At 37.2% G+C, this 23405-nt stretch overlaps 2 protein-coding genes and 1 long non-coding RNA gene across 4 annotated transcripts in view; 2 read left to right on the top strand and 1 right to left on the bottom strand.

Moving 5' to 3' along the window:
- RNF19A (ring finger protein 19A, RBR E3 ubiquitin protein ligase) overlaps nt 1-7911 on the top strand; it is a 32533-nt gene extending 24622 nt beyond the window's left edge. For both annotated transcript variants that reach the window (XM_026703487.2, XM_026703486.2), the window contains 4 exons: nt 3117-3278; nt 4092-4302; nt 5042-5185; nt 5803-7911. In XM_026703487.2, the coding sequence (XP_026559272.1) occupies nt 3117-3278; nt 4092-4302; nt 5042-5185; nt 5803-6493 (1208 nt within the window). In that variant the 3' untranslated portion in view covers nt 6494-7911. The remainder of the gene's footprint in view (nt 1-3116; nt 3279-4091; nt 4303-5041; nt 5186-5802) is intronic.
- A 1882-nt stretch (nt 7912-9793) lies between these two features.
- LOC148126433 (uncharacterized) lies at nt 9794-14164 on the top strand. Its single transcript, XR_015743269.1, has 2 exons — nt 9794-9874; nt 13949-14164. It is a non-coding gene; the product is annotated as an uncharacterized LOC148126433 (long non-coding RNA).
- Nucleotides 14165-15734: 1570 nt separating this feature from the next.
- Nucleotides 15735-22012, bottom strand: SPAG1 (sperm associated antigen 1). The gene is made up of 6 exons (XM_087931548.1): nt 21830-22012; nt 21060-21201; nt 20441-20567; nt 19027-19191; nt 17168-17542; nt 15735-17057 (listed from the first exon to the last, which is right to left on the bottom strand). The coding sequence occupies exons 2-6, from the start codon at nt 21116-21118 to the stop codon at nt 16926-16928; spliced, it is 858 nt and encodes a 285-aa protein (XP_087787674.1). The 5' UTR covers nt 21119-21201; nt 21830-22012; the 3' UTR covers nt 15735-16925.
- Between the last annotated feature and the right edge of the window lie 1393 nt (nt 22013-23405).

The raw sequence follows: 23405 nt of genomic DNA, 5'->3' as shown, positions 1-23405 counted from the left end.
AGTGAGACTATGTTTTAAAGTTTGTGTTTGAATAGTTTGAAAAATGGAATTCTTCCTCCAAAGTTTGCTTGTTTATTGAATGATATTTGCCAGTCCCCACTATCAGCTGACACTTTGGCTGGATAAGCAACCAGCAATAAATACCAGAGCAAAAGCAAAATCCTATGGTCACTCACCATTAATAAGAACAAAAACCACAGCAGAATAAAATGGCTCCTTGTAGAATGCAAGGGGTGAAAAACCCAATTATGACTCTGCAGGGGGAAGATGTTCCAAAATTGTGGAGAATTCCAGAAAGGGTCCACATGGGTGGTGGACACTTAACTGGATCTCCCCAGAAGTTCAGACCAGACAAGCAGAATTCATTTTAGCAAGATAATGGCTAGCATCCCAGTGCTCTGTTCTGTAGGGCTAAAAGTTACCCCATAATAGCAGGGTTGTTTTACTAGCATTCTGGCTTCTGTATTATATGCACTTCTAAAGGTAGCTTTCCACTTGAATGGTGATTGGGGTATGAATTACCATTGCCAAGTCTACTTGCAGGAACTTCATCTTACTGGTTCAACTCATCCTAACAGCCCCTAATTATTGATTTAGGATTTCTGTGGCATCTCCATCTGCATACTGACTATGCCACATCCAAAATTGATGAATTTTAGTAGTTTCATATAGATATTAAATAATTTGGGGGTAGAGCACATAGTACCTCGCACTACTGATCAAGAACATTCTCCCTCATGCTGCCATTTGAAACTGTCCAGAGGTAACATATAATAACAGATAACAAATAATCAGAGTTGGAAGGGACCTTGTAGGTCATCTAGTCCAACCCCCCGCCCAAGCGGGAGACCCTACACCATTTCTGACAAATGACAGTCCAATCTCTTCTTGAAAGTCTCAAGTGATGGCGCTCCCACAACTTCCGAGAGCAAGCTGTTCCATTGGTTGATTGTTCTCACTGTCAGAAAGTTTCTCCTTATTTCCAGGTTGAATCTCTCCTTGTTCAGTTTCCATCCATTATTCCTTGTCTGGCCTATAGGCGCTTTAGAAAATAGCTTGACCCCTTCCTGTGGCAGCCCCTCAAATACTGCAAGACCGCTATAATATCTCCCCTGGTCCTTCTCTTTACTAGACTAGCCATGCCCAGCTCCTGCAACATTTCATTGTAAGTTTTAGCCTCCAGTCCCCTAACCATCCTGTTCTCTGTACTTTTTATAGAGTCTCAACATCTTTTTATAGTGTGGTGACCAAAACTGGATGCAGTACTCTAGGTGTGGTCTTACTAAGGCTTTATAGAGTGGTATTAGTACTTCCTTTGGTCTTGATCGTATCCCTCTGTTAATGCAATTTAGGATTGCATTAGCTTTTTTGGCTGCTGCTGCACACTGCTGGCTCACATTTAGCTGGTTGTCCACTAAGATCCCTCTCACACATACTGCTATTGAGCCTGGTTTCACCCAGTCTATATGTGTACTTTTGGTTTTTCTTGCCTAAGTGTAGAACTTTACTTTTCTCTACATTGAATTTCATTTTGTTAGATACGGCCCAGTGTTCTAGTCTGTCAAGATCCATCTGGATCTTGAGCCTATCTTCTTGGGTGTTAGCTATTCCTGCCATCTTAGTATCATCTGCACATTTGGTAAGTTCCCCTTCTATTCCCTCACCTAAGTCGTGATATTCAGCAGGTTCTGACAGGTTCTGGAGAACCGGTAGCGAAAATTTTGAGTAATTGGGAGAACCGGCATATACACCTCTGACTGCCCCCCCTCCCCATTCTCTGCCTCGCGATTCCCAGCTGATTGGCTGAGTCTTCTTTTGTTGCCCTACACAGGAGAAGAGGGCTGGAAAGCAAGTTAGTGGGATGGGGGGAAGAAAATGGGATTTTGTAGTAACCTTCCCCTGCCATGCCCACCCAGCACACCACGCCTACCAAGCCACACCCACAGAACCGGTAGTAAAAAAATTTGAATCCCACCACTGAAACTGTCCACGTTGATAGGAGTGGAACCACTAAAAATAGTACTCAACTCTTATAGGTGATCTAGAAGGAAACTAAATAGTGTTAAATGCTTCTGAAGAATCTATTAGTAACATGGAGGAAGGGAGCAACCCTAATTAAGGTCCTAACAGAGATATTCTCCTAGTGTGACTGATACCATTTTTGTCTCGTGCCTGAATCTGCCTGGAATAAAACTGTTTCCCCGAGAATCTTTTGTAATTGATTCCCCACCAGCTTGTCAAAAACTTACCTCAAAAGGGAAGTCTGGAGACAATGCAAAGTCTTCTCCAAGAGACAGTGGTACCAGGCAGTGTAATATCTAAGTAGCATTAACTATCTCTTGAATCCAGCAAATCCAGAATCTTCTTGAGGGAGACGGCCAGTCATGAAAGCTTTAACAAACAAACCTTTAAGACACCCTGCATGGCAGCTTGAAGAAGCCAGGAGGACCATGGTTATTTCAGAACCCACTCTACAGGAAACTTTTCCACTTAATCATGTTCCACAAGATCAAATCCTAAGGAATTACTTTGCTCATCTTAGAAGACTCTGCCCAGTGGGATCAAAACCAGCGAGGGCATAAGCTACTTCATCTGCAATGAAACCTGTAAATTAATCCCAGGAGTCTTCAGGCATTTTGCTCCACCCATCCTTCCCAAGAAGGATCTGGGTAATTATGAATAAAATCTCTAAGCAAGAATTTATGGCCATAATAAATATAGAAAAGAATCTCTGTCATCCCTCTCTAGGTTTGGACGTGAGTTCTTACCGCTTAACTGCTTCCACTTTGGATTGTGTTCAGTCATACTAGGTGCCTTTTCAATCACTTTATTTTCCCTCAGGAAATCATTAAAGCAAGGAAGTGCTTGAGATGGAAAAGTGAAGATATAAGTTCAATGTTATCTAGCAATGTGGGTGTCTCTATATTTCAGAAATTATGAGGCGTGAGGTAGAACTGCCCACTAAATTGTCAGGGAGATAATGTCCCCTTTGGAAACTTTCTGGATCCCGAAAGTTTGCTAAATGGTGAAGTTAAGAAATACACAGTGATCACTAAAAAAAAAAAAAAAAAAGGACAGGTGTGCTAATCACAGTATTATATTTTGTTTTCCTATAGGTATTGGAGTCCCTATTATGCTGGCCTACGTGTATGGAGTAGTTCCCATTTCTCTCTGTCGAAGTGGAGGTTGTGGAGTATCAGCTGGCAATGGGAAGGGTGTCAGAATAGAATTTGATGATGAAAATGATATAACTGTGAGTGGAGCAAATGCAGCAGCAGGTAAAAAAGATCTTTATTTATCATATTTGTCCGGCTGCCTGTCCACAAAAGCATTTTGGAGAAGTGTATAGAGGCCTTTTTGGACAGGTGTAGAAAACAAATATAGTCAATATCCAGATATGTTTTTTATTTGCAGTGTGTGCTATGTTCTGTAGTGATTTGTATAATCCTACACTTCTCAGAAAAAATCAATTCGTAGCAGCCTTAAAGGATGCCTTCCTTTATTGAGGATATCTTAATCTTTCTCTGTATTAACTTATCAGGGAAATTAATAGATAAAATCATTTTCTAGATTCTGTTTCTTCTCTTAACGCTCTAATGCCATTGATTCAATGTTAGTGTCACTTGCCCTGCTTGGGATTTTGAATTGGTAACTTTTGATTGAAAATGGGAGATAAAATGACATTCAGTAGTTAAATGTTACTTTCCTGACAAAATAAAACTGGTCCAAACTGTAATCTAGTTTGAGAACAACTTTATTATTTCCCAATACTAATTCTGGAATAACAATAGAATTAAAAACTATTAAGGGTCATTATGTTGTAGTTGGTATTCTTTTTCAAGAGAAAATTTGATTCTTTTTAGGAAATTATTTTATACAATTTCCTCATCATATTAGCCTAGGCCTACAATCAAAAGATGACAGCGTTTTCTTTTACTGGCATAATTGTATCAATCTAAGACCAACATCCCCATATCAGTTCTTGAAGAATTGGAAAAACTCTACAGTTTTTATTACTGGAGCTTCCATAAAAGCAAAGCCTTCTATAATATGAAACTTTAATAAAAGATATATTCCCTCTTCTGTTTTAGACACTACATCAGTAGCAGAGGCACGTCACAATCCTAGCATAGGGGAAGAAAGTGTTGGACTGACTGGAAGCCTAAGTGCAAGTGGCAGCCATATGGACAGAATAGGAGTCATTCGAGACAATCTGAGTGAGACAGCCAGCACTATGGCCTTGGCTGGAGCTAGCATCACAGGAAGTCTGTCAGGAAGTGCAATGGTCAACTGCTTCAACCGGTAAGATAATGCATTCCAAGTGTTCAACTCTAATTGACTATTTGTTACATAAACTGTAATTAACAGTGGAATAATATGTTTTAGCTGATTGTTGTAAATTATAATATCTACCTTTTGAATACTTGTGGACACACTCTGAAAACAGTGATTAAATTTTAGTTGGATAAAAGAAGAATTCCAATTCCAATAATGGCGATATGTATGGAGAGATAGGAATTCTAGCAGATATGGCTTTTATTTTTAGGATTATAGTTTAGGGCAGAGTTCCCCAACCTTTTCAGCTTTCTGAACTGGTGGAGGGGATAGAGGGGATGGTTCCATGTGTGCAGTGGGCACACGCGCCACCGCACATGCACATTCTTGTTCGCTGCTTGCACGTATGCTCTCACCCGCCACTTCTGCGGCCTGGTTCCTTGCCATAGCCTGGGGGATTGGGAATCCCCAATTTAAGAAAAACACTCTTGCATGAAAACGAGATTGTTGTAAATGGAAAAACTTGTGATATGTTACCACACCAGAAATTAACTGCTTGTATTATTTGAAAGGAAACAATTTAATTCTGGCTATTTCTCATATGTAATTTTTTTTTAGGATTTACCATTATAATATATTAAGGAATATTTTACTTAATTTGCTGTGAGAATTCTTCACTAGGTGCTGGTAAACATGTAAAATATTTCAATATATATCAACGTTGAAAAATGCAAGTTTATTGAGCTAATACTGAATTTTCACTCAGGTTGGAAGTCCAAGCAGATGTGCAGAAGGAGAGATGCAGTTTGAGTGGTGAATCTGGCAGTGTTAGCTTGGGAACAGTGAGTGACAATGCCAGCACCAAAGCAATGGCTGGGTCCATTATAAATTCCTATGTCCCATTGGACAGGTAAGTTTGAACTATTTTGATAAAATCAATATTTATATGCTGTGCAAGAAATCTCTGGTATGATTATTAATTGATTATGCACTATCAAGTAGATGTTGACTCTTAGTGACCACAGATATATTGTTATGGTAAGAGTCTTAAATAATTATGTCAAGTCCAGAATATATTTTGTTTTTTAATTTAATTTAATCGATGAACTTCTGCATGTATATATATCTAGGAAGGCATTTTGTCTACTCTAATAGCATGCAGAAGTTTAGGTATCCTCAGATCATATTGTATGGAAATTTCAACTGTGTCAACTACTGAAGTCAAAACATGGTTTGAAAGTCAAAACCTCTCCTAGCTTTGTCTTGGTCTAATCAGATCTATAATATAAAATCCACCAATTATTTCAGATTAGTTTCTGTAAAATAACTTTTAAACTTTTAAAAATAATATTGATAATATTGAAATAATATTGATCCTCTTAGCAAGATAGGACATCGTTTTTCAAGCTTTGCATTACTTGTTGCATACACATTTTAAAATGTTGTTTATATAACTGAATTTAACCGGGACAAGTTTGCAGATGTTCTACCATAAAATAGAACCGTTATCCTTTTTTTCTTACTTAGAGATGGTAGCAGCATGGAGGTACAAGTAGACATTGAATCGAAGCCTGCAAAATTCAGACACAACAGTGGGAGCAGCAGCATGGATGATGGTTGTGCTGCAGGCCGCAGTAATGCGGGTGGTTCTTCCGCCTGCTTGTCTGATAACAAATCAAGTGTCCCCAAGTGGCCCAAAGAAGCATCAGCAGGGAAAAAGTGCAAAGGTAAACTCAGAAAAAAGAATAGCACGAAGATAAATGAAACCCGAGAGGACATGGATGCTCAGTTGTTGGAGCAGCAAAGCACCAACTCCAGTGAATTTGACTCTCCCTCCCTCAGTGATAGTGTCCCATCTGTAGCTGACTCTCACTCAAGTCATTTTTCCGAGTTTAGTTGTTCTGACCTGGAGAGCATGAAAACCTCGTGCAGCCACGGCTCCAGCGATTATCACACCCGCTTTAATACTGTGAGCATTCTGCCAGAGGTCGAAAATGACCACTTAGAAAACTCCCCTCACCAGGGGGGCAGTTTGCTGTCTGTGCCAGTTGCTCCAAACTCAGAGGTTCCCCAGCTGAGTTACATTGCTGAAGAATGCATCTGCAAGGGGATTTCCAATAGTGCAGGTGTGAATACTGGTGAAACTCTGAAAGAAAGAAATAACAACCATTCACCCCAGGTTACGAAATTAAGCACTTCACTTCAGACGGAGATTTAAACCTTTTACGTGCTGCAGAAATGTATTTACCACTAAAGAGCCTTGCCAGGCCACTTTAAGAAGCAAGGCTTCAATGCAACTTACGTTTGGATATATGTCTCTATTAAGGCTTGCGTGGAACTATGTGAAGTGACATGAAGATTATAACAAGTGCATTACAATAAAACATTATATTGATGTTTTGTATTTTTGCCATAACTTTGCTGAAAGTCTGTATTTGGTGAACTTGAATGGGGAAAATTAGCCACTTGTAGGCTTCTTATAAAACCTCAGTATGGATTTCAGGTATACAGCAAAAAAACCAATCCCTGCTCAAAATGAGTTGCTGTAACCATACCAAAAAATCAGTTTTGATAATTTTGTGTGGAGAAGAATATCATTATGTTAAGTGATGATGGAACACATTCTTTAAGCAAGGTTATGACATATAGCATAACTTTAAATTAAAAAGAAATTGGTACTTGATATACAATAGGTAGCAAAGTGACGTCTCCTTATCAGAAAGTGGGGGTAATTTAATTATATTTGCAATTGACAGCAAAATAGAAGGTTTACAATGTAAGGTGTATAAAGTTTTTGTACAATGTTAAGAGCAATTAATTTGTTATCGTTGTAGAGAACCTGATACAGTCACCTTCACCAGGGGACTTCGGTTATGCTGTTTAATTCTTGGTGCCTTTGGAAAAGACTGGGTTTATAAGTGCCTGGTCTGATGATTTCACTGTTAAGTTTTCCAGAATGTTGTCAGTTGCCACCTTCTTGGAATCTAGAGGAAAACTGCAGCGAATCAACTAACTGTGGTAGATTAATAGGATTCATAATACTGAAGTATTAGCCTACCAAAGATTCACTCAGGCTTTTAGCAGATAACTTTTCTGACATCCTTTAGCAAATCACATGCACAGAAAAAAAGCACAGTGCAGAGCTTGCACATCTTTGAAAATGGGCTCTAAAAATGGCTGGCTTGCCGGGAGGGGTGTGCCACATGTCCTGCTTATGGTTCAGCTGAACATGAGTTGAAGCTCACTTAAGCGCCTGCACTGTTAAATGTTTGCCACACAAGTCATAATGATGTATGCTCTCCGCCCTTCAAGAGAGAGAGAGAGAGGAAAAAAAAAGATTTTGGATTTTGGCACAGAAGCCTTCAATAATTAGGTTTTGTGTGTGTATGTGTGAATGAGGCATTTTTTTTTTTGTAAGTATTACCATTATGGTGCTACTGAAAACGTGAGAAGAAGGTTGTTATGGGCTGCAGCCATCTTCTCTGGCCTCCTTGATTATTTTCTTTAATCAGCTTATAACACTAGTGTCAGATACATTACTTGGTAATGCTTGTTATCATATTTGTATATTTGCTATTTTTTGTTTGCTCAATGGAGTGTGTAAACTACATACCTGAAATAAATGTCTGAATGCTATTTCACGGTCTTCTGTCCTTAGAACAAAGGGCTTTTTATGTTGCATTGTGCTGAATTACATTCTCCCCTCCAGAAGTCTTTCACATCTGCTTTATTGTTGTCGGAGAAGCAGAACTTCTCTACAAGAACCAGGCTTCCTATTGGAGAAGGACTGATCGTCGTACATAAGCTTTACAAAGTGAAAGGGCCCAGATTCCACCTTTTCCCAGTTAAAATTGTCTAGTGTTAATGATGTGAAGATGCCTTTTTAGATGTAACAGAGGATCACTACTTGGTTTGCCAAACCGAGTTGATCAATGCATCTACTTGTTATACAGTACTTTCCTATGAGTCTAAGAGGTGGAATTAATTGAATCTAGACTCACCATTCTATGTACATCACCAGCCTTTTCTTTGTGTACTTGAATTGAAATTTGGCTGCAGCGGGGAGACGATCTTCACTAGTTGCTCATATTTTCTGTTATAAAAGGTCCACCAGTCTTCTTTTATCTTATGTTTTATATTTGGTTGTCTTGATCTGGATAGTAATATTTTTCAGAACTTCCTTTGCTGTGATGAAAAAATGACCAGTCATATAATTTAATAATATAAAATCCTAAGTTTAACTTTTTAAATATCCTACCTAAATACATTTTTGTATCTTAATATACTAGGCTGCTGTCACATGTAATTTTATGCAAGTTTCATTTAGAATTCAGGCTTAATTATGATTTCTCTGTAACATCTCCATATCCAAAGAAATAACTGAATCGATCGAGTATTGTGAATTAAGAACTGTTTCATCAAAAAAATCCTTTAATTTGCATATGGAAGTAATTTACTCCACGCAACTAATTTAAATCAAATTAAGAAACAGCAAAAGCCATTGTTACACTTACAGGAAGTACCATTGGAATCATTAAAAGATGGACAAAAAGGCATTGATTTCTCTATGTAGCTGGAAGGCAGATGTTCAAAATCGTTCCTATTCTAAGAACTCCTCCCTTATATTCATGGATTCTGAGTTAAGTTAGGAGGACAAGGTAGTCCTCATTTAGTGAATCACAATTGGGTTAAGAACCTTAGTTGTTCAATGAAGTGGGAGCTAAGTGAAACTGCATTTGTGCTTATGAACTTACTTCAGATTTACTTCAGGTGTGCAAAAGATGTAAACATGAGTGATCACTGTTAGGGATACACCCTAGCAGGATCTGCAGGGCAGTCAGGCAAAATATGTGAGATAAACGTTTTTGTAGCTTACACTCAGTAAAACAGATACACAGTGCTAATTAAATAGTTTTTATTCCAGTAAGAGTTATAGCATAGTCAAACAGTCCATATATCATTCACTAGTTCAGTCCGTCCAGGGATTATTCAGTTGCAAATTTCAGTGTCGAAAAAGAGAGGTCAGAAAACTTACAAATATCAGTCCAGTAATATATCTCCTCGCAGTAGAGATATGAAGAAGTCAAAAACTCCTCTCTTCCTTCAGCAACTCAGCAGTAGGGGAAAACACTCAGCTAACAAACCATCAACCATCCAATCCAGTAATTGTCAGCAATCAATCAGGTTCTCTTGCTCCCTCTTATGGTGGTTTCACACCACACCCAAAATTACATGCTTTGCAGTTTTAAAGTGACACACACTTAAACTTACAATCATAGTTTATATATATTATTTTACCCAAACTACGTTAGGTAACCTATGTTATTCCTAACAATCACAAAATTACTTTTTCATCAGTTTGTAACTGAATAGTTGCTAAATGAGGCAGTTGCTCAATGAAGATTACCCATTGTTTAATTTTACTGTCTAAAATTACCAGCAAAAAAGCATCAGAAAAATGGAAGAAGAATATATAAAAATAACAAAACAGAAAGATTGAATAATGTGGATTTTTAATGTCCGCACTGATGAATTCTCTCTCCTTCTGCAGGATCAGACTGATAGGTCTATCATTCAGTGATCAGAATGGTATATCCTGGTAAGTTCTACAACTGTTTTCAATCATCAAAGACGGAGTTGTCAGGAAAGGAATATTCTACAATAGCACCTCTAGAGAGGGTCAGTAGAGATTATTGATGCGCCTCTAATAGACTCCAAGGCACAAAACTTTGTTAGAAATTTTACACTAAAAAGGCAGAGTTGCCTGCTTGCAAATTTCTAGGGAAATCAAGAAGCTTCAGCTGAATATATGACTCTCCCAAGCCATCTAGTTGGCTCCCAATCCAAATCTAAGATTTTATACAAGAAAATAAAATTGCAGCTTGCCATACCACTTTGCAGTCCCTACTTCTATTATGGCTGTGGCCAGCTCTGTACCAAGCCGCTCAGTTGATTTAATACATATTTGTAAACTATTTGGATGGAGGGTTAAAAAATAGAATCACATTTGCAGATAACAAAAATAAAGATACCAAACCCCTTAGAGTAGTGGTGGCTAACCTTTTTGGGCTCCTGTGCCGAAAACTGCACGCTCGTGTGCAAAGGCAATGTGCATAGGCCACCCCCGGACGACCCAGCGTATGCTGCATGTCTGCATATGCACGTGTCTCCTGCGCACCCCCATGTCTGGAACATGCGCGCCAGGTACCCAACAATCAGCAGGCGGCACGTGCCCATATGCAGCAAGGGTGGGATTTAAATTTTTAACAACTGGTTCTGTGGCTGTGGCTTAGGTGGTAGGTGTGGCTTAAGTGGTGGGTGTGGCTTGGTCATGTGACTGGGTGGACATGGCTTGGTCATGTTATTGGCTGGGCGTGGCCAACTCAATATCACTCACATCAAGGCATGCATCTCCTCGTCTGGCCTCATGACTGGGGATGCTGCAACAGTCGTAAGTGTGAAAAATGGTCATAAGTCACTTTTTTCAGTGACATTGTAACTTTGAATGGTCACTCCACACGTGCAAAGTACCAGCAAAGGAGGGGAAACAAACTCCAGAGACGTTCCTGAAACAGGAAGTCTAGTCCTGCCAAGAATGTAATAAGGGTTAACGGAGAGGCAGTTTCTATAAGCAATACCAGAATGTTTCCTTCCTGCCTTCCTTACAGAATTAGGCCAGCAATTTCTTCTAACAACCGCTTCTCCGAACTGCTTAAAATGGTAACCGGTTCTAGTGAATAGGTGTGAACTGGTAGAATCCCACCCCTCATATGCAGTGGGGCTCTTCCAGGCAACCTCTCACGTGCCAGCTGAAGTGACTCTGTTCCACTTCTGGCACGCGTGCCATAGGTTAGCCATCACAGCCTTTGAGGAAACTCAGGATTTAAAAGAACTTTGACAAGCTGAGACAATGGGTAGAATCCAGCAAGATGAATTTCAACGGGCAAAAGAAAATATATCTTGTCTTTGGAGGAGAAAAAAGACAAGAATATGAAATGGCAGAAATCATACCAGGCAGCTGTATATAGTGTGCAATGCAGGGCTGTCAATGCATCACGCGCTGGCCACGCCCTCGCCTGGTTTAGCAAAGTGGGGGGGAGTCCTGATATGTCACGTGATACCACCATGACAATGTGAGTTTGACACCCATGCAATAAGGGATCTCGGTTTCCTGGTGGATCACAAGCTGAACATGAGCCAATAGAATGATGCAGCTTCCCAAAAGGGAAATGAAATCCAAGCTTGTCTCTTAGTGAAGTATAATAGAAAGATCAAGAAAAGACATTGTTCTTTCAATTTGTGTTATTCCCTGCTTAAAATAGTAACCAGTTTAGAACAGTGGTCGCTAACTGGTGGGCCATGAGAAAATTTTGGTGGGTCGCAGAGAAATCTCATCGCCAGAGCACTCCCCCAAAGCAATTAATCCAGGCTGTGCAGAAACACAAGGCTGCTCAGCCCACATGGCCCCCAGGAACCCTCCCCGCCCACTCACTCCTTATCCGGCAAACTTGCCTGCTAAGCTGCTATTTTTCCTTTTTCCGACCATCATCTGTTCTGCTGTGCCTGGAGATTTAGATTAGCTAGGAAGCAGGAAATAGTTGGGTTTCTTGCTTTCTAGCTAAGCACAGCTGAAACTCCCTTAGGACTGAAGGTTTGCTTGCAAGCAAATTCAGTGCAGACTCACGGCAAGCAAATTTGAGAGACTGAGCTAGCCAATGGCAGATAGATAGATCACTGAATGATTCTGTGAGCAACTCAATCTGCTTGCTTTGCCTGATTTTGGGTAAAAGTTGCTCTTTTTTAAAATAAATTCAATATTTACATGCATGGTGTGTTGTGAGTTAATTTTGTGAGTTTGCTTGCTAGCAACTTTTATGAGTTTGCTTGCAAGCAAATTTTATGTAACAGACTGAGCTAGCCAATGGCAGATAGATAGATCTCTGAATGAATCTGTGATTCTGTGAGCAACTCAATCTGCCTGCTTGGCCTGATTTTGGGTAAAAGTTTCTCTTTTTTTATAAAAACATCAATAGTTATATAAATATTTATAATATTTACATTCAAGCCATGTCCAGCCAGTCACATGACCACCAAGCCACACCCACAAATTAGGCCATGACCACAGAACTGGTTAGTGGTCCCTGGAATCAAAAATTATGAGTTTGGTGGTCCCTGAGGTCCAAAAGGTTGGCGACTCCTGGTTTAGAACACTGAAATTTAGAATGCACATTAACAAAGTAGAACATGTTTGAATTACAAGAAAGCAGATTTTGTATGGACATAAGATTTTCTTTATGGATGATGGAATAGACTTTCTGGAAGGTGGTAGGCTGTTTCGCATTGAATGGCGGTTGGATGATCTTATCTCTTGGACATGCTGTAGTAGTGGATTCCTACACAGGGAATGACTTTGGACTCCATAGTCTCCAAGATTCCTTCGAAATATTCTAGCATTAATACAGGGATTGATGTGAAGGTGCAGGTTGTGTGATCATCCTCTGTAAGTGGATTTTTCTCTTAGTGTAAGCTTCATGAGAATTGGGCTTCTGGTGACGCTTGTGATTCCTTCCTATTTCCCTCATTGAACACAAAGGCCGAGAATGAAAAGGATTGCAAGGTAGGCAGAGACAGCAAAAGGACAGGATCCACTTGACCTTCTGGATATGACCTCCTTGCCTTTATTCCTGTTCAATTTCGGTCCCTCTTGCATGCCACTTGTAATACCATTCAGGTGCTTGTGATTGACAGAGTCTGCATTTCTGGGCCTTCTGTAGTGCTGGTTCTTTGGCATTTATGTTTCTGCACATCTCCCACACACTTTACAAGTTGCCTGGGCTTGCCCACATGGCTTCTGCAATTTTTCTGATTGCCAGAATATCTACCTACTCGATATATACTTGGAATGTATCCTACTCCTTGGCCAGAGTTTTTTTTTCCCCTGGTCCTCAAAGTATGGACAGGAATAAAACTGTTCTTCCTTTTAGGAGGCAGAACTGGATATGGGGCAGAAAATAAGCGTTTAATGCACAATCCAACTAAAAAAGATATCATTAATGCTTTTCCATTGGCTTCTTTTGGTGACCAAGAATTGTTTGGCTAAGGATTAGCATGTAATTAGACACACCTTGCTTTGCACAGTGCCTCCTGGTGTTCAAGTAATATCCCATCCTGATTGTGTAGGTTCACTTCACAGCAAATGTAAGAAGCCACAATCATTTGTCAATCAGAAGCAGGCAATAGCACATTCTTATTTTAAAAGTATTTAATATTTCTATGTGACAATCTGATATAATTTGAAAAAGCCTTTTAGGTACTAAGAAGAAAGTCTTATTTTGAATATATTGCAGATGAAAACTGACCAATTGAATTACTTCATTACCTCACCCCATTTCAACAAAGTTCCTTCCTCAGAATTGTTCTAAAACTTCCCTCTCCAGTACAATACAAATATATAGTCGTCTGTTATCAGATAAGAAAGTCAATATATCGTTTGCAAAGTTTGGAAAACAGCCATGAATATCGGTAAAGAACTGGCTTCCCATTGACAAATTTTCACCCATTTGGTATTTATTAGGCTATTATTTATTCCTAGTTTTGATCTCTAACTTGATATCATAAAATGTACATACCTTTATTTTCATTAAAACAAGCTTATACTTTTGTGTGACTGCAGGAGCCAAGCTAGGAAAGAAGCTGCTGCCATATTTGGAAAAGCTTGTGTATGTTCTTCGTTCTTATGTTCTTACTCTACCTTTGATGAAATGGAAGAACACGTGACTTTGTGCTAGCAAGCATTGAGCCTGAATTTGTAGCTCTTGATGTGGATGTTTTAAGCAATTATCCATCCCATGCTTTTCAAAGATATACATTAAAACTGCTGTTCTGAAAATATCTTGGAATGGTAAGGTCATGTTTTGAGACCGAATACAGGTTTGGCTCCTAACTTATTCTTGCTTCAATGCTGTATTTGAACAGCCAGTATTTATATTTTACATTATCTAAAGAATCTTGTGGTTTGTGGTTGGGGGTGTGCATACTTTGAAAACAATTGGGAGGACAGATCTCATGTGAGCACAGCAACATTCTGCAATTAACAGAGCCATTCTACTTTCCAGCTTCTCCTGCAGCTATTGTGAGGAGTCAACATCAACTTTAACGAATCAACTCCTTAAAGCAGTGTTTTTCGACTTCAAGATGCATGGACTCCAACTTTCAGAATTCGCCAGCCAGCATGCTGGGGAAGAGTTCTGGGAGTTCTGGGAGCTGGAATCCATGCAGCTTAAAGTTGATGGTTGAGAAATGCTGCATTTTTTTTTAAAAAAAGTGAAATGCTAAAATTTGGATATTCTGATATGTAAATGAAATTTTTTGTACTGTAAACTATATGGAAAATATTATATTCTCTCTCCTTCTCCGGCATTCACAGAAAAGAAGCAAAGTTCTGTTCCAACTGATTAAAAATGCTATGTTCACGTACTCAAATTAGTCCAGCAAATCAAGGAATGAGTAATGGATCACGTTGGATATTACTGCTTAGTTGTTTCCGAAACCATTTTTCTCTGGAGTTTGATACTTTACTGAACTCTGTTTGAAAGATTTAGGGGTGCTCTTAGGACAAAAATATTATTTTTCAAAGCAAATCAGGACTTCTTCAGTGAAATCTCTCCCTGGAAAGCGGATGTGACAGCTGCAGCAAAGACCAAAGAACCAATGAGTAGACTGGTTTTTTGGAACCTCTCTAGACAAGGGAAAGATAGCTTGCCCACATGTGCTCTGGAAGACTCCTTCCAGGAAACCTCAGGACAGAGTTCCATAGATTTCACCATCAGGAAATGTTGGGATTAGCCAACTTGCTCATACATGGTGGGGATTTTGAAAGGATACTAAGTTTCTAACTTGACTACTAATAAAAATTGCCTATTTAACTATGTTAATACCATTACACATCTTTGGAAAGACAAGGTTCATAAGCCACAATGTTTAAATATACGGAACATCAAAGATGCAGTGATTTAAGAGAGACTATTATAGCCAAGGCCAAGTATGAAGTAATCTTAATACTCCATAATGTGTTTTTATACTAGATTATGAAGGTTTCCCTAAAACAGAGGTGGGGAACTATGGCCCCTTTATGATTTATGGACTTCAACTCCTAGAAGTTCTGAGCCAGCATGGCTGGATCAGGAATTCTGGGAGTTGAAGTCCACAAGTCATAAAAGGGCCATAGTTTCCCACTCTTGCCCTAAAAGATAAACCGCAAACAGAACTGGTACTATCAAATTAAATTGACCACATTTGTGAAGCGAAGTTATATTTTAATCCATAAACACCAAAACTAGTTTTTATGTTAGACACCAAATGTTCACCTCAGGAACTGAATAACCAGTATCCTACAAAAACATTTTGGGGCATTCTGGAAAACAAAGCTGTTAACAAATAATAAAAATATGCCCAATATCTTTCTTTTAAAATATTTATTCATTACAAGAATTTTTATATCAATCAGCTGAATACCTTATTACAAAAATTATTCAAGGGAAACAATTCAAGTGGATAAGCTCTTAACAATTTTTTTTACAGTTTCTAATCCAAGAAAACATTTAATTCAACATAGTAGAAGTATCAAATGTACTTCTGTACTATTTCCTGTAATCTAATTTGGATTGCATACTATTAATAAATTAGTTTTTAGTTTAAAATATAATAACTCTATTGCTTCAAAACATTTTTTACACATTTTGCTTCATCTTTGCTGTTCTGTAGTAAGTCACTTGGCTCGGAGAAATCTCCCTTTGTATATTCAATGGAAGCAATTCGGAGAAGATTCAAATATCCCCTGTTGCAACCAGCTGCTAAAAGGTATACACATTCAGAACCCTCCAGCATGTTAATTCTGTAAGAGGAAGATGAGAAATGACTCGGGGGTTTTCTTGAAAGCCATACTCAACGTAAGCCAGATGAATTTGGAACAGCAAATGAAAGCAAAATTGAAGTTTACACACACTGTAGTTTGGTATGCATAGTGTCCATTTTTTTCCACAACTGCAAAAACAAAGTGCTATCACCGTATTACACTTTCATAGTCTTTCAACACATTCCCTCTTAAAATAAGATTCATAATTCCTTATTTAATGGGGCTTATTCAAAGACATTTTCATTGCAGTGTCAGTGGTTTTTCTTTAGAAAAATCCCCTATACTAGAAGAAAATGAAACAAAAACAGCAAATCAAAAGCAGCTACATATAACAGTTTGAACACTTTAATTATTATTATTTAATGTTCCTTCATAAAAGGAACATTTTGGACTATTTCCTTGGCCTTCTGGGACTGTGGTCCTGGTGGCTCACGGTTCTCTTCCTTAAGCAAATAGAGCATTTTTCATTCTTTTTTTCTTTCCTATCGTTCAAACCCCAGTCCTACTTCTAATCTATTTGTTGTTATAAGTGCAGGTGCCAAAGAGTAGGGAACATTCCCATATATAAAATAATTGTAGAATAAAACATACAACAAGGTTAAGGAGCTGATTATTAAAGTGTATGTAAATATGCAGCATATTAAATAACCCAGATAAAACTATTTGTTTGCTTTCCCTTGGTATAAGATGTACATATACACTACACATATTTGCATGGAGTAATTAAAAAAACTGTTCAGAGTTCAAAGTTTTTCTTAAGATTCTCGAGATCCTTCGAAGAAAATTGTTGGTCTTGCATGTTGGAAAGAGAAGCCAGTAGCTGCTGAACTTGTTCTATTTCATTCTTACCAAGAAGTGTCTGCACCACCTGAGAAAAAAAAGTATGTGCACTTAATTAGTACGTAAAATAACATTTACCTAAATATTAGTGTTATTTGAAAAATAATTTACACTGAAGACATTAATTAATCTGCTCACCTTAAATCTTTCAGCTTTACTTAGGTAGAAAAGATGTTGGTATATCAGATTAGGGTTTCGGCTGAACACATCAGACTGCAGAGCTTGAATAATGATGAGAAAAATATCTCCTTCTAGTTTGTTGCTTAGTAGTACTGGCAAATCTTTTGGCTCAATCATTGCTAAGAGCTCTGCACAAGCAGCAATGTCCTTACTGGCATTCAAGATGTTGATTATCTGCCCAAATTCATAGGCATTTGATGGCTTAGAAATGTTTAGCTTTTCTGAACTATTCAATGGCATGGTTATTCCATGCTCCTCTTTGGCATTGCAAGGGTTTATTGCTGTATTCTTTGAAGAACATGTCGCTGTATCATCTTCCTCTTGTTCATTTACCTTCACAAAGAAATAACCATGCATTTGGTCAGCCTTGATAAATATATGCAATATAAAAAATTTCATTTATAATGATCATATTTTCATTTATTCCTTCCTAGATTATTTTCCAAAATGTTCCTATTCATATATATAACTTGCAGCTGATCACAGAGAGGCTGATTGAGTTATTCTCTAGTATCTAATTCTCAGTCGGTTGCTAATTTCATGGGAAAGATCCATATGATTTGTCTCAAGTGACTTGGTAGTAAGTCACTTATAGTTCACTTTTCTCCAACAATGTCAATCAAGGAGGCTAGCAGTAACAATAAAAATACCAAAATAACTGAAAGTACAACTAAACATTAAAAATAAATATAGCATCCAGAAAACACTAAACCAGAAAATAAGCTCAGCATTTTTTTGTTGCAAAGTCCTCCTCAGAGGAATAGACAGAGCATTAAGAGAGATCAAGGTCTGGGTGAAATCATCAGAGGCCATCTATTATTTTCTTCTGAATTTGTTTCTCTAAGGAATAAAATAAAAACCCCACCCATTTCTAAGATGTTAAATCTTAGGTAGATTGCTAAATTAGAATATGATACTTCAAAAGGTCTGGTTCCCAACTCATAAAAAGTACCATCAGCTTTGAATCATGCCAGAACAGAAACAAACTAGTGGCTATTTTCATCACAGAGTATAAGCTGTTTATAATTAGCTCTAGTTAGGAGTTGAGCCTGCATTACATATAAACAGAAGTTTCTCTAGGGCAGTCTTGCATGCAGTATGTTAAAATAGTACAAATGGGATGTAAGCAGGATCTATACATTGTGACTGAATCTGATATGCTCAGGAACACCCTAGTCTTAGTGGTTGATACCTGAAACCCATAAAAATTGGGTATCTGGACACAGACTCCTTAACTATGAAAGAGGGTTCAAGAGAAATACAACATCCTCCAGCAGAAGTAGAATCCTTCATGACCAGCTACATGCAAATTCTGTCTTATTTGGATTAGAATGCAGTTCGTTTGCATTCATCTTGTCCATTATTAATCTCAGCCATTGCAGTAAAGTTTAGAATAGCCTCACTAATTTTGGTAAAAAAACATAGAAGTGGTTGCGGTCTTCATATGAGGAATAGCAAATCCAAAATGTAATTTACCAATTTCAATCTACATTAAACAATATCAGGGAAACAAAGGCAAGGTACTATCCTGAGAGACATCACAGACCAATGGCTAATGTTTTGAAGTGATATCTTTCAGCACTTTTCTGAAATCAACTTGAAGAAGGGCAGTTTCTAACTTGCATCTTATCAAGGTCATGAATCAACTATTAGTATTTCCAACCAGGAATGCCTTCCAGCTCTGTCCAGCTTTCTATCACTGAAAATTTGTTTTGAGATTATTTCACAATAGAAAATGTATCAGCTAAAAATAAAGCTACAAATAAAATCTAACAATTAAATCTAAAGCTTTTAAGCCTGTGGTTTTTCTAAAATACCTCTTGGATTTCAATTTTTTTCCTTTGCTTCGGCTGATTGTTGGCTGTAAATTCACATCTAACTTTAAATAGTTGAGTTGTTTCATTCAGTTCCTTCTGTGCTTCACCAATACTGGAATCAATTAAAAGAACTTTATTCAGATCTTCAATACTAGCTTCATAGTTCTGAAAGTTAGAAAAATCAATCATTGGCTTAAATAAGAAATTGTTGGAAAAGTTACAATATTTACTTATAGTCAGAAAAATAACCTATTCTTACTTTCATGTTTTCTATTTTTTTCCCAACATTTTCTAAATGTTACTATATTTATAGCTATTTGCTGGACTAATCTTTAATCCAGCAGGGACATTCTTATGTTCTTAAGGAGTCAATTACTGTGGTAAATTATTGCTGTACAAGCTTTTGTTATCAAAGTAAGGAAGAAGCTACGTATCTCAGTTCTTACCAAGACCTCATGTAATTTACAAAAACATATACCAGGTCCTTTGGCAAATATATAAAATATTCATTTTATTTAAGATAGGGTACCAACAATCATTCCAAAAGCAATATAGTCCTTGACTTATGACTATTCACTTAACAATGATTTGAATTAACAGAAGTCTGCAAAAAAAAAGTCATTTATGAACTGAGTTCAAACTTATGACTGTTGCTCTGCCCCCTTGGTGACAATTGCAATTTGAGCACTTGGCAACTGGTATGCATTTATCACTGATTGTAGCATCCTACTGTCATGTGACAGTGATTTGCAATTTTTTTTGCTAGTTTTGCCAGGAAAAGGGCCATTAGCTAAGCTGGATTTGTACTTACAGCACAACCACATGACTCGACATACAACCATAACAACTTATAACATAAATTCCATTCCCAGTTGTGGTCGTAAATTGAGAACTAAGTGTAGAGCAGCACTTAAAAATATGAAACAAGAAACAATTATTTTGCAAATACCCTGTCACTATGCTCTCTTTCCTTGGCTTTTACATCGTTAGAATTATTATCTAGCATGCCTCTGATTACACTCCAGAGGTTCCCTCTGGATTCCAGCTGCCACAGTTGCAGGAATTCTCCATATATAAATCAGCCTTTTGGTTTCTGCTGAACACCAGCATTTGAACCTGTAATGGCTGTTCTCTTAAATCTGTGCTGCCAATGAAAGGACAAGTCCTGGAAATATTTGATGTTACCTGCTTTCCAATACTTCCTTAAAAATGTTTCCCATCTGGTTTATATTAAGTTCTTACTATTTGGGTCATCCCAGTTCAGCATTTTTCATTTTGACATCCTTAAGCCTTTAAGCTAAGTTTCTTTATTATATAATAATGTGTTTCATGCATCATTTTTATTTTCATAGCCATTATACACATCTGATGAGTAACATCTACAGGTTAACAAATACGATAGTTTTGATCTTACCTCTAAACCTTTGTATGCTAGAGCTCTTCTATATAAAGCCTTGATATTAGAGCCATCTATCTGAAGAACATAATCACAATCCTTCTTGGCTTCTTCATACTTAAGTAGTTTCAAGAAACAAAGAGCCCTAATGTAGTATAATCAGAAACAAGAGAGTGTAAGATCATGTTACAACACTCAAAACAGCTTGGTGCTTATGCTCCTATTATTTTTTATAGTCATTTGCTCAGCTCTGTAGAGTATTTCCAGTTGAACAAATTATGGACCCCAAATACCACATTGGTATCGATATATGGTGCTATAGTAATATAAATATACAATATTGCAATGGTGCAATGTAATAGATAATGTATTACGTGGAGAATGAAGTCCATTAAATGGGTTTGGGCTAATTATTATCTCTTCACTGACCTTATAAGGGATATTAAAATGGTAAAATGCATATTACTTGGAGCTCCTGCAGGAAATATAAATATGGTATCTACAAAATGGGAATTATATTTCATTTCACAAAAATGACTACTACAAACAGATTTTCTCCACTAAAACTAATGATAACTGCCTAACAATTTGAACAAAGCTGGCTAGGATCTGGATGCAGTATTAGGTAACTTGTTACCTGTTAGTGTAGATAGTCTTTTCCTGTGAATTTAGCTTTATGCACTCGTCGTATTTCATTAGTGCTTCTTCATATTTACCCTTTTTCACAAATTCATTTCCTTGATTCTTAAATAGCTTGAACTTCTCTTCTGCAGTATCACCTATTTGTAAATAAAGATAAACAGATGCCCATTCAATAATAGTCAGAATAAAAGAATATTTATACCTATTCAGAAAGCAAGTTCAAATATTTACAGAACATTCCTTTCATTACTTAAATAAGGGAATTTCCACATGCTCTTATCAGTGCGGCTAACCTTATGATCTCACAAGACTTCTTTGCCACCAAAAAGTCAAAACTTAAGTACCACACTTTCAAGATATATAAAACACATAGCACTCACCCCAATGCTACATGAGGAATGTGAAACAAGATATGAGCTGAAAAATAGTGTGTGGTCTGCAGTACAAACATTTATTTCCAATGAAGGAGATATGAAGGCAATCCTAAAAAACTCTACATTAAATGTTGCATTCACTAGATTGTTTTAATTTCTACTGCTAACTACTACACTTGTCAGCTCCAGGACATGGTCTGATTTTCTGAGGTGCTCCTTTGTAGCATGAGAAGTTGCAGGGAAAGGAAAGGCTTAGAAACCCCTTAGCATAAACAGTGAAATACTACATAAACATCTCTGTGGATATGGAACCAACATCTCAAATATAACCTTTTTCCATAATAGTTTACTAATGATTCTACTGGTATATACTAAAACAATATGCACATACTAGGAGTCTGTGACAGTTGATTTCTGCAAGTATTTGCAGTTTTCTTTTGTTTTGACTCTGAAGTAAAGCTTTCTCCATCCCACCAGTGTAACTGAGCAGAAACTGGGACAACAGGTATTGGTGGTAACTTATCCCTCCAATTTGGGCCATCCAGATCTATTAAGGTTCTTGTTATCCTAAAGTAAAACAAATTTATTATATGTAACAATATTTTTATTTAAAATGTTTACAGCACTCAGTGTTACCTCAGTTCTATGCATGTACAAATTTAAAGTCTTTCCAACTTTTATTTTGTTCAGATCAGTATTGGCTACTTAGATTATGCTATCTTTAAGATGCTTTTCTCATTTCTCAGTAGGTGTGAAAATGTTAACAGTAACTTTAAGGAACTCTAAAAACATTATAGAACACCAATTTAAAAAAAAACACCAAACATTAAACATATTGAGATATCTAGTCCACTTCAATTTAATTTAATTCTGTTTAACAAAGTCCAGAAACAAATACTTAGCAAGCTGAAAAAAAGAATTACCAGCAGGAGGAAGAGGAAGAGAAGGAAGCAGCTGAAATAAGGAGATGGGTTGCCAGGAAGAAAAGAGTAATAAGCAGTGAAGGGAAAAGCATAAATAAGACCTAGATAGGGGGAAAAAGTCATTGGGTTAAGCATGACAGACAGAAACATTTTTAAATAACAAGCCAGAAACCAGATTCTTCATTTAGCAACTACTGTTTGTAAATATGACAGCAATAACAAAATTCATTTTCAGACCAATGCAGATAATTTACAACAAATTTTGTATGCCTGACAACACACACCAGAATGAGAATAACACCTGGTGTAGCTGTAGGAAAATATCTGAATGATCACAGCAACCAATGATAGTCACAGTGTATGTATTTTATTACATGTTCATTTAGCCACCATTTTTTAATGACCTGCTTGTTGGAATGGAACTCTGTCAATAAACAAGGAGTTAGGCTATTCTGACTATTCTGAAAGCATGTATATTGAAATGTAAAAAAAAACCTTGGAAATTGTAATTCATGTTCTTCACATTTTTCAGGTTGTATCATAAAGCTAGGAGGATTTACAGTAAATACTAAATTAATCATTTTCTCAGTTTATTTAAAGTTCAGTCTGAAATACATTTTCAAAAGATGATGGATAATGTTGTATCTCTCTCTTCCTGTATGTAGTCAATCATCAATTGTTTCATTATATTTAAGTCAAATGGTTTTAGTTGTGCATCTCAAGGCACAACTACTACAAGTACTACAAGAGGTAGTACTCACTAAACAAGCAGACCTAAGCCCAGAATTTAAAGTTATTTCAATATAAATTAGTTATTGCTGTTTTGAAATGGTGATTAGGCATATTTCTTTATCTACATAATACTTAATAGTAAGGTGTGGATATTTTAAGTAAAAAAAGACAAAGATATATATTGATCATGGGAACAGTGGAAGCCACATTCTAGTCAAGACCATTAAATCCCAAACATTCAATATGTGGAAATTAAAAAAAAATGTTCTGGATTTGCTTATAACAATTTCTTTAATTTTGGGTGATGTCATG

This window comes from Pseudonaja textilis, chromosome 3 (assembly GCF_049901715.1).
Source record: "Pseudonaja textilis isolate UNSWEBS1 chromosome 3, rPseTex1.2, whole genome shotgun sequence".
Classification (NCBI taxonomy): Eukaryota; Metazoa; Chordata; class Lepidosauria; order Squamata; family Elapidae; genus Pseudonaja; species Pseudonaja textilis.
This window is presented reverse-complemented; position numbering and strand designations above follow the sequence as displayed.